At 50.4% G+C, this 11,559-nt stretch overlaps 1 protein-coding gene across 3 annotated transcripts; it reads left to right on the top strand.

Annotated features, from left to right (window-relative positions):
• Positions 1 to 992: 992 nt before the first annotated feature.
• Positions 993 to 11,200, top strand: CCKBR (cholecystokinin B receptor; the record flags this gene model as incomplete). Of its 3 annotated transcripts, none has more annotated exons than XM_081239381.1 (5): positions 993 to 1,143; positions 9,346 to 9,597; positions 9,752 to 10,001; positions 10,310 to 10,467; positions 10,662 to 11,200. In XM_081239381.1, 5 exons carry the CDS (start codon positions 993 to 995, stop codon positions 11,198 to 11,200), a joined length of 1,350 nt encoding a protein of 449 aa, XP_081095507.1. The 3 variants fall into 3 exon arrangements, with proteins under 3 accessions (XP_081095507.1, XP_081095506.1, XP_081095508.1); XM_081239380.1 differs by having other exon boundaries at positions 10,310 to 10,482; XM_081239382.1 differs by lacking the exon at positions 9,346 to 9,597.
• Positions 11,201 to 11,559: the final 359 nt, after the last annotated feature.

Below are 11,559 nucleotides of genomic sequence, written 5' to 3'. Positions count from 1 at the left end.
AGACCACAGAGAAAGCCAGCTGCCTCCTCCCGGGTTATGCCTGTGCTGGTCTGGGAACAGAAGCATACCCACTCCTGTTTATCCCAGGCAGTTCTCACCACTACCCCGGCCGCCCCTAAACCCCCAAGTCACTCTTCGTCCAGGCAGCCCTTTTCCCCTGCCAGGGTTCCCCAGGGGGAAATGCTGTCCCTTCCCCATCCTTGCCCGCTGAGGAGGGTTCCTTGAGCGCTTCGGGTGGAAGCGTGGGTGCTGCGCCTGAGGTAAGAGGTGAGGATGCGGAAGCTACCCCAGCCCCGAGGCGAGGAGCTGCAGGGAGCTACCAGCGATGGTGTCGCGGTCACTGCGGCCCCTGCGGCAAAGTAGGGAACCCATGGCGCTCCGCGCGGGCTAAGGCATCTGCGCTGCAGCCAGGGATCCCAGCATGCGGCCCCGTCTCCACGTTTCCCGACCCACCGGGGAAAGATGCTAGACCCCGCGGCAGCCGGGCTCTATCTACCCCGTCCCTCTTACGCTCGCTCCTTGCCCAACCTCCCTCCTCACAACCTCTCCATCCACTCCTAACCTGTCCCCAACCCTCACCAACACACACACACACACACACACACACACACACACACGGAGGCTCCCGAGAATTCTCCGGAACCGGGACGCTGGCGAAGGGGAGTGGGCGGGAAGGAAATCTCTAAGAGAAGACCGGAGAGATCTAGGGAGGGGGCGAGGACAGTCGTGGGGGTCGGGGGTGGGAGGACCAGTAGGTCCGGAGCAGGAGAGGGGGGCGGAGAGTCACCTGGCAGGACCGAGGCGGACCCGAGCCTGGGAGGGAGGCGAGCCGAGGCGGGGCGAGGAGAGGAGGAGCGGAGGGGCGGGGGCCGGGGTTGGGGGCGGGAACCAGGCGGGGCGGGAGCCTCAGCCGGAATCTCCGCGGGAGCAGGTGGATCCGCTGCGGGGAGCCGGCCCGGCCGAGCGCAGGGGGCAGCGGATGGGCCGGGGCCATGGAGCTGCTGAAGCCGAACCGGAGCGTGCCGGGATACGGACCCGGGCCGGCGGCTTCCCTGTGCCGCCCGGGGGGCCCCCTCCTCAACGGCAGCGGCACCGGCAACCTCAGCTGTGAGCCCCCGCGCATCCGCGGAGCCGGGACACGAGGTGGGTGCCTCCCTGAGCCCCGTCCACGAGCTCCTTCTCACTGCACCCCGCAACACTCACAGAGGCCCCCACTGCTTCCCCAAACGCCCACGCTATCCCTTCATAGTACTCCGTCTGTCCCCAAACAGCTCCCCTGACGCATGTGTCCCCCACAGCTCATAAAACTCCATTGCAGCTTCACACTACCTGGTCAGAGCCCCTTCACACCCTGGTCCCCTGACCACCCCCAGAGCTCCCGGTCACCCCCAATACACAGCCGCCTCCTAGACAGAGACGGTGGGAAGACAAGGACCTCCTCTGGCCAATCATCCCAGGTCTCTCCTTTCCTTTTGCAGCCAGTTCACGGAGCCACAGTGGGGGAGGAAAGAAAGGAAGGAAGGCAAGATTGGGGGAAGGAAGGGGCCTGGTTGGGGAAGGGGCACTCTGGAAGACCCGAATGGGAAGTTAGCGTTATAATCTCCTGTGTCCCCCACCCAACCCCCTGCCTTCCCAAAAGAGATCCTCTAACCTGAATTAGGCTGGACATTGGGCTGAGGGGCTGCTCTCTAGAGCTGCCTGTCTCCATTTCCTCAGATCCCTTTGCCTCCCAAGTTGGAGTTTTTCTCAAGGGTCTATACCCTCCCTCTTTCGCTGTCTCCAAGTAATGCCTCCAGGTCCCTTCCAAGCCCCCTCTCCAACGTGCCTCTCCTTAGGTTTCAGCCTCCTAGAGCCTGGCTGCCCCATTCATCATCCCACCCCTTTGTGCCACCTTCTCCCCCTCACCACCAGACTGCTTCCACTCACCCAGTCCCCAAAGTGACTTTCATTCCTCCCATCAGCCAACGTCCACATTTTCTCAACGACCCAGCTCAAGTCTTATTTTTCCCCTTCCTATACCTTTTCTTTCCTTAGATGGTTACTGGACACCTGCTATTATAGTCTCTGGGCTAGGTTCTGGGTACACAGGGATGAACTAAAGCCGGTCTGGACTGTCATCTCCAGTGCAAGCGGGAGACAAAAACCAATGGGAAAATCACAGTCAGAATTGGGATTCCGACAAGAGGGACCAAACTCTGGGCACCCAAAGGAGATGGGGTCTGAAAACTTCACAGAGGGAACCTTGAAGTCGGAGTTCAGTAGGCAGAAAAGGAAGAAGTGGGATTCCAGGAGAGGGAACAGTGTTAAGCACAAGGAAATTATTCCAAGCTCTAGAAGAGAAAATGGGAATAAATTGCAATTCAAGTATTTATTTACCCCCATAAAATATTGCATGCATTCTCAGACCAGTTGTCACACACTCTCTCATTGTTACACCCAGATTCTTTCACTCAACAAATATTTATGGAGCCAGAGATTGTGCTAAGCACTAAGGACAGGAGTAGAACAAAACTGACACAGCTCCTACTTCATGGAGCTCACAGTTCAGTGGGGGAGAAGGACAAGTAAGCAGAGAATTGCCGTACAGAGTGGGAAGTGCCTTGAGAGGGATGTGGGAACACAGAAGACGAGCACCTCTATCTAGCCTAGCCTAGGCTTAGGAATCAGAGTTGGCCTCCTGAGGAGGTGAAGGCTAAATTGAAATAAAAATTAAAAAGCTGAGGGAAAGCCAGCCAAGTGAAGGGGCAGAAAAAGCAAAAAGCATCTCAAGCAGAGGACCAGTATGTGTAAACAGCCAGAGTTTAAGGCCATGGCCCTTTCATTCAGTGTGTCATAGCTTCTGTGTGCCTGAGACATGTACCATAAGAGAGGAATAATGAACACTCAAGATGAAGACCAGCCTAAAGGGTTTCCAGAGCCTAATGGACCTTGTCTAAGGAGTATGGATTTTATCCTGAGGGCAATGGGAACTACTGAAAGGTTCAGTAGTACTGCCAGGATTAGTTCTGTATTAAAGAGGATGGATTGGAGGACAATCCAATGGAGAGAGGAGCATCCTTTAGAAGGCTATTATATTACATTGGTCCTGATGAAAGATGATGCTGGCGTAGACTAAGCTACTGGCAATGGGGATGGAGAGAATTGGATTTGACAGGCACTTCTGGAAGTGATATCAACAGAACTTGATGATTTATTAAAAATGGAGAGGGAGGAAGAGGTCAAGGGATGACATCTAGGTTTCTGGCTTAGACAATTGGATGGATGTTGGTGCTGTATAATGAGAAGGATAACAAAGGAACAGAAACAGGTTTGAAGGAGATTATACACTCAGTTTGGAACCCACTGAGTTTAAATGCTGGTAAAATATCCAAGTGGAGTTACCCAGTAAACTGTTGAATCCAAGGGTCTGGAACATAGGGGAGAGGTATGAGCTAGAAATACAAACTTGAAAGGTGTTTGTCTAGAGGTGGTAACGGAAGCCATGAGAACAGATTAAATCATACAGAGATTGTGTCAGATGGGGAAAAAAAAAAGAGGTCCTGGGACAGGACCCTGAAGAAGACCAATTTTTTAAAAATTGTTATTTATCTATTTATTTTTATACAGCAGGTTCTTATTAGTTATCTATTTTAAACATATTAGCATATATATGTCAATGCCAATCTCCCAGTTCATCCCACCACCACCCAGCCCCGCTTTCCCCCTTCCGTGTCCATACATTTGTTCTCTACATCTGTGTCTCTATTTCTGCCTTGCAAACTGGTCCATCTGTACCATTTTTCTAGATTCCACGTTGATATATGATACTTGTTTTTCTCTTTCTGACTTACTTCACTCTGTATGACAGTCTCTAGGTCCATCCATGTCTCTACAAATGACCCAATTTTGTTCTTTTTTATGGCTGAGTAATATTCCATTGTATATATGTACCACATCTTCTTTATCCATTCATCTGTCGATGGGCATTTAGGTTGCTTCCATGTCCTGGCTATTGTAAATAGTGCTGCTATGAACATTGGGGTGCATGTGTCTTTTTGAATTGTGGTTTTCTCTGGGTATATGCCCAGGAGTGGGATTGCTGGGTCATATGGTTAGTTCTATTTTTAGTTTTTTAAGGAACCTCTATACTGTTCTCCATAGTGGCTGTATCAATTTACATTCCCACCAACAGTGCAAGAGGGTTCCCTTTTCTCCACACCCTCTCCAGCATTTCTTGTTTGTAGATTCTCTGATGATGCCCATTCTAACCGGTGTGAGGTGATACCTCATTGTAGTTTTGATTTGCATTTCTCTAATAATTAGTGATGTTGAGCATCTTTTCATGTGTCTCTTGGCCATCTGCATGGGAAGACCAATTTTTAAAAGCCAAGCAGAGGAAGGAGAGTCCATGAAGTAGATCTAGATGAGACCATCAGAGAGACAAGAAGGCAAGGAAAAAAGAAAGTTTCAAGCAGAGTGGGAGAAGTGATGTCAAATGCTGCCCATATAAGTCAGATAAGGTCATAACAGCATCCTTCCGATTCAATAACAAGGAAGTCTTAGGAGGAGCTGTGGGTGTTAGGGAGTGGCTACAGTTGGTAAAAGTTTGGGCCATGGGGGAGGGGTTATAAGAAGTGAACCAAGGTGTGCAGATAAAAGTTTCCAGAAGTTTGGTAGGGAGAGAGAGAGAGACAAAGAGAAAACAGGATAGTGCTAGAAATAACATGGGGCTGAGGAGGATAACATGGGGCTGAGGAAGGGTGTGTGTGCGTGTGCATGTGTGTGTGAGCACGCACGCGCTCATGCATAGTTTGTCTTTTGAGTGTGTATGTGTTGTAGAGAGAAGGCCATTTTAAAAATGTTGATGGGGAATGGGCCGAGAGAGGAAGGTTGAAGTGCAAAAGATAGCAGGGCTAGCTAATAGAGTAAGGGACCTTGAGAAAGCAGAATGTGAAGTGATTCAGAGCACAAGTCATCTAGACGTTGCTGCCCACATACATTTGGATGTAACACCTGGCAGTCAGAAGCTACCCACAGAGACTCTGTTAGCTACACTCACTCAGCTGTTACCCCGACAGACGCATCTTACCCAGGCTCACTCCAGTGTTACCAATAGAAATATGGATGTTACTCACATTATTCTGATATAATCCACATAGACTTGAACGTTACCCATGTTCACTCAGATGCTACCCACAGAAAAGCAGATGTCACCCACACTCACTTTAATATTGCCGACTGTCACTCAGATATTACTCATCCATCAAACACACTCGCTTTTGTTTTATTATTATCCACATACAATCAAATATTACCCGTGCTCACTTAAGTAACCCTTCTCCAGATATTACCCATAAAGTCATAGAAATTACTCTTACATATTCGGATATTACCCGCAAAGACTCAAATACTACCTATGTTCGCTCAGGTGCTCAGCTATTTTACTCAATAAGATTAACATCTTAATCTGTTAATATTTCATATTCACACTCACTTAAATATTGCCCACATATAGTTGCATATTACTTCTGCTCAGTCAGCTATGATCACCATCAGTTGGATATTCCCCTATTCACATACAGACCTCTGAATGTAACCCATGCTTCCTGAAGATGTTACTTACAGAATGAGATGTTATCTGCAGACCCTGGCTCATTCAAATGTTATAACACTTATTCAGATATTGCCTAAACTTACAGGCAACCCACACTCAATCAGATATCACCTATAGACATGTAGCTGTTACCCTTCTCCAGATATTGCCTACAGAAATATGTGTTACTCTCACCCACCCAGATATCAGCTCCAAGACTAAAGTATTACCCAATGCTCACTCTGATCTTACCTACATACACACCCTGCATATTATTTCTGCCCCCTCAGTTAGAATCCATTAACATGTGGATGTCCCCATCACCCAGCTGTTACCCACAATCAGCTAGATGCTATCCATGCTCACCACAGAGGCATGGGTACTACTTTGATGCCTGAGTGATGGGTGACCAGATCCAACACACCAGTGAATGGCAGGATTTGAGGCATCAGCAGCTTCAGTGTTCTGTGGAATCCTTTCTTAGAAAAGCCTGTTTTTGTTTCATGTCACGTCATCTGGATTTTTGTACCCACACTTCTCTGCCATCATCTGGACAGAACACATGTAGATCCTCTAGACCCCAGAAGCAGAACTGAACTGTCCCAGTCTTCTGAGTCCCCTGGTCTGATTTCTGCTCTCCTCTCATCCCCAGCAGAAGGATGCCCACAGATAGACTGTCAAGGCACTAGGTACCCTAGGAGGTGCATCTCCCATTCTGCCACCCCTGAAGCCACTGTGGTCATTCATATGCCACCACACAAACATACATGGATGCATATACACACACACACACACACACAGAGTTTCCCCTGTTCTTAACATCCTGCATTAGTGTAGTATATTTGTTACAATTGATGAGCCAATATTGATACATTATTAACTAAATTCCATAGTTTACATTACAGTTCACTCTTTGTGTTGTATGTTCTATGGGTTTTCAGAAATGTATAATGACATTTATGCACCATTACAGTACCATATAGAATAGTTTCACTGCCCTAAAAGTCCCCTGTGCTCCACCTATTTATCCTTCCCTGCCTTTCCCAAGATCCCTAGCTCTAAGATTGCTTTTACTTAGCCTTTTCACATCTCCTAACTGTTCAACAGCAAAGACTTAGAGAGATGGTGATGGCTGGAAATAAAGTAACAGCTGGAAGTGCCCAGTTAAACAGCAAAGCATTGCACGGTTGCTGGTCATTTTTACTGGGACTTTGTCCTCTAGCTTTCAGAGGTCCCCACACAGATTGGGAACTTCATAATAGAGGGCCTAGCCCCATATTTCAGCTACACCACAGTTAGCCAAGTTCAAGGATACACACGAGATCCATTAGCCAGATGAATGAATGAGAAATGTGCTTTTCACAGTTTAGAGTGCCATACAAACTTGAGGTGTGGTTATTGAATCAAGAACTATTTGAAGAGAGGGACTTCCCCGGTGGTCCAGTGGTTAGGACTCAGCTCCATCACTGCCAGGGCCCGGGTTCGATCCCTGGACGGGAACTAAGATCCTTCAAGCCCCACGGCGTGGCCCCCCTACACACACACATGTACACCTCAGATTGTCACACATAAACCGTCCATAAGCCTTCCCTGCAGAGAGGGGCCCAGCTTCTAAATGAGACACAGGTGGTTTGTATATAATAGTAAAAGTAACACATCCAAAATCACAGCCTGTCATTTGCCCCCTCCCCTCCACCAACAAAATCCTCCAACATGGGTCTCTAAAGAGACAGAGGCAGCAAGGAGAGCACATGCTGGAGCTTTAGAAGCACAGAGGTGAAAGGTGGATGAGGAGGGACAGAGCAGGTTCATTTATGTGGAGAGTGACAGAGATCCATTTAAGATTCATCAGCAAGCAGGTGTTCACAGCTCCTGTGCAGGGGACATTATGCCAAATGCTAGGGACATGCTGGAGAACATGATTGGGCATTACCCTTGTGCTCAAGAGCTCATAGTCTAGCGGTGGAGATAGAAAATGAACAGAATAATACAGTGAGAAATGCCATGGTAGAGTATAGGGGGTGACAGCATCATGAATGACAGAGAAGGGAGGATGCGGTAGAAGTCAAAGCATTTTAGAGATCTAGAGACTGGCTTCTATTCTGAACTGGCTCCTAGCTTACTGGGTGCTCTGAACAAGTAATATCACTGCTGAGTTCAGTTAGGGGATCTCTTGTAAGTAGCACTTACTCGAAGTCTACAACAACTTCTGAATAAGTACAAACTATTGTTATGAGAAAACAGTGTAATTTGGGAGCTCTGGCCAAAGTCAGCCAAAGTATGGGGCTATGAAAAAGGGCCCTGCAGCTCTGGGCCCTTCCCTTCCCCCAACTTGTCAGGCTCTGTCCCTGCCCTCTCTCCCTCCAAGCTCCAGTCTCCCTCATGCTGAGGCCATGGGTGACTGGGTCCAGTTTAATTTAATTCTATTCAATTTTGTCTGGGTTTGCTTGGCTGTGATATGGAAGCCCAATGATGAATCCTTCTCCCAATAGGCAATGACAAAAATGAATGGGGTCAGCCCTTTGTCTAGCCCAGCAACACCACATGTCCCTCCTGTGAGCTCCCAGAGCACTCTGTGTATTCCTCAACCTCACTCCTTATCACACCATGTGACAATTATCTGTTTACACATCTGAGTTTCCCTCTAGACTGGGAGCTCTCAGATGAGAGCTCACAGGGCATTTGCCATGTCCTGTTTGTCCCCAGGGCCTGGTATAAAGGGAGTCCTCTGTAAATGCTTGTGGAGTGAGAATGAATGTTTACAGATAATTAAAATATAAGACAGAAAGTAAAAACCGTTCTAACAGATGTGTAGGGAACATGCATGGTCAGAGGAAGGGGAGATTAGCTCCAAATAAGGTGTCCAGAAAGGCCTAACAGAGGAGGCGGCAGTCTGTCTGAGTCTTGAAAGACGATGGTGAATAGGAATTTACCAGATAACAGAGAACAAATTCGTTATTGAAAGTCATTAATGGGGGGGAGGTATTAATAGTCGGGGGGGTGGGGCAGGCAGTGAAAGAGCATTTTAGGCTGAGAAACCGACATGAGCAAAGGAGAGAATCATGAGTGCACATGATGCCTTCCAGAAACTGAGTCATCCGGTGACTTAAGTTGGGTGCATTGTAGGGAGGAAGTGGGAGGAGGAAGAGGGCAGTTCTGGGAGAATCTGGATGACAAGCTAAAGGGTTGCAGACAGGTGAGAGTAGGTGAAGGGTCTTTTTGTTTGTTTGTTTTGTTGTCATTGTTGTTTTTTAAGACAATGAAGACATGCTCGGACCTGCTTTCAAAAGATAGTGGGTGGTCAACTGGGTTGAATGCTGCCGGGAGGTCAAGTAGAATAAGCTGAGAAGAGACCTTTGGATTTAGCAGTTAAAGCTCAGTAACCTTGAGAAGTGTGCAAACAGTAATGGGGGAACAGGTCACTGGATTGTAACAGATTGGGGGGTGAATGAAAAGATGGAAATAATCTTTTCAAGAAGTTTGGCTGCAAAGAGAAGGAAGGATTGGGAACAAAGCTTGAGAAGGGACAGGCTTTCTTAAGGAAGAGTTGAGTTAGGCCACTTTAACTAGGCCTCCAGGGGTTAGAAGGGTAAAGGATTCAAGTTCACCATTTACTGAGTGGGTCGTTGGGGTTGGGGGCGGGGGCAGGGATTTGGAAAGCAGGGGATCTGGCTGGGTAGTGGGGGCTGGAGGACTGGGGATAAGTGAAATTGGAGAGCCGGGCTGAGTGGGGGCCAGGACTCCTACTGCCACCTCCCCTTTTTCCTACCCAGAATTGGAGCTGGCCATTAGGGTCACCCTCTACGCTGTGATCTTTCTGATGAGTGTCGGAGGAAATGTGCTCATCATCGTGGTCCTGGGACTCAGCCGCCGTCTGAGGACCGTCACCAACGCCTTCCTGCTCTCCCTGGCAGTCAGCGACCTCCTGCTGGCCGTGGCTTGCATGCCCTTCACCCTCCTGCCCAATCTCATGGGCACATTTATCTTTGGCACTGTCGTCTGCAAGGCGGTTTCCTACTTCATGGGTATGTGAACAACTGACCTGCCTCCCTTGCCCCTCTCCTCTTCTAAAGTCCTTGCCGGATGTAGGGGGTCTTTCTCCGTCAGCGGGTATGGAAGTCACACTGGTGAGTGTGTAGTACAAGTTTCCTAGGCGACCCCTTCCTCTTCCCTTGCTAGGCGTGTCTGTGAGCGTATCCACGCTAAGCCTCGTGGCCATCGCCCTGGAGCGGTACAGCGCCATCTGCCGACCACTGCAGGCGCGTGTGTGGCAGACGCGCTCACACGCGGCTCGAGTGATCGTAGCCACGTGGATGCTGTCCGGACTGCTCATGGTGCCCTACCCGGTGTACACTGCCGTGCAGCCAGCGGGACCTCGTGTGCTGCAATGCATGCATCGGTGGCCCAGTGCGCGAGTTCGCCAAACCTGGTGAGGGTCCCTATAACCCATTCCTGGGAATTCCCTTCTCCATCTCCATCAGATACTCACGAGCATTACCCAGAATCTCCCTCCAGCTGCTCTAACAATTACCACTACAATTGCCTTTCCCACCACCCTGGGATTCCCATTCGGGGCTTCTCCCCAGTTCTCTAACCCTTCCCGGCCACATACCCCAATCCTACTTCTACCTCTGGGGCCTGGTCACCAGCCCTAGAAACATCAACCCTTGCGTCTTCCTCCATCTGTGATTATAGCTGGACAGAGACCCGCGCGATTGGTCTGTGCTCTGTCTCTAGGTCGGTACTGCTGCTCCTGCTCTTGTTTTTCGTGCCCGGGGTGGTTATGGCGGTGGCCTACGGGCTTATCTCCCGCGAGCTCTACTTAGGGCTTCGCTTTGACGGTGACAGTGACAGCGAGAGCCAGAGCCGGGTCGGAAGTCAAGGAGGACTGCCCGGTGGGACCGGAAGAGGTGGGTGAAATCCAGGAGGGGCGGGACTTTGGGAAGAGGCGGGACATAAAGTGGGTGGGGCGGAAAGGTGTGTGAGTAGGAAGAGAGACTGGAAATGGAGGGGGTCGGGGGGGGGGGGAGACCGCTGGGGATTTGGAGAACTCAGCCTTCTGTTCTGACCGCCCACCGTCTGTGCTCAGGTCCTGCCCACCCGAACGGGCGTTGCGGGTCGGAGACCAGGCTGGCTGGTGAGGACGGCGATGGCTGTTACGTGCAGCTTCCGCGCTCCCGGCCTGTACTGGAGCTGTCCGCTCTGACCGGACCCACGCCTGGGCCAGGATCCTGCACCCGGCCGGCCCAAGCCAAGCTGTTAGCTAAGAAACGCGTGGTGCGGATGTTACTGGTGATCGTTGTGCTTTTTTTCCTGTGTTGGTTGCCAGTGTACAGCGCCAACACGTGGCGCGCCTTCGACGGCCCCGGTGCACATCGCGCCCTTTCGGGTGCGCCCATCTCCTTCATCCACTTGCTAAGCTACGCCTCTGCCTGTGTCAACCCCCTGGTCTACTGCTTCATGCACCGTCGCTTTCGCCAGGCCTGCCTCGACACCTGCGCCCGCTGCTGTCCTCGGCCTCCGCGAGCTCGCCCCAGACCTCTACCGGACGAGGATCCTCCCACCCCCTCCATCGCCTCACTGTCCAGGCTGAGCTACACCACCATCAGCACGCTGGGACCTGGCTGAGGGGTGGAGCAGGAGTGGGAGCTGAGGCAGGACAGACGGACTGGCCCCATCCAGACACACAAGAGACACAGACCAACGGACACAAGAGACTGACTAACCCCAATGCACAGGAAAAGGTGGCTTACCCCACGCAGGAAAGAAGGCACTTGATATGGGACTGAGCCTGGCACACAGAGACATGGCACTGACCTTGGACATACAGACACAGCATCCCTAGCTGTGGACTATCTCTACACTGTGGAAACTGACAGGGGCTGACTTGACTCTCACACATATAGTAGTGGCATTGAATCTTTTAGGGCTCTGGAGCCTGGCACAGGAATGACTCCTGAGATGCTCCAGGCTGCCCCCAGTTTGAC

The sequence above is a fragment of the Mesoplodon bidens genome, assembly GCF_964165515.1.
Source record: "Mesoplodon bidens genome assembly, chromosome: 7".
Lineage (NCBI taxonomy): Eukaryota > Metazoa > Chordata > Mammalia > Artiodactyla > Ziphiidae > Mesoplodon > Mesoplodon bidens.
The sequence above is the reverse complement of the archived record's forward strand: the minus strand, read 5'-3'. Positions and strand labels throughout refer to the sequence as shown.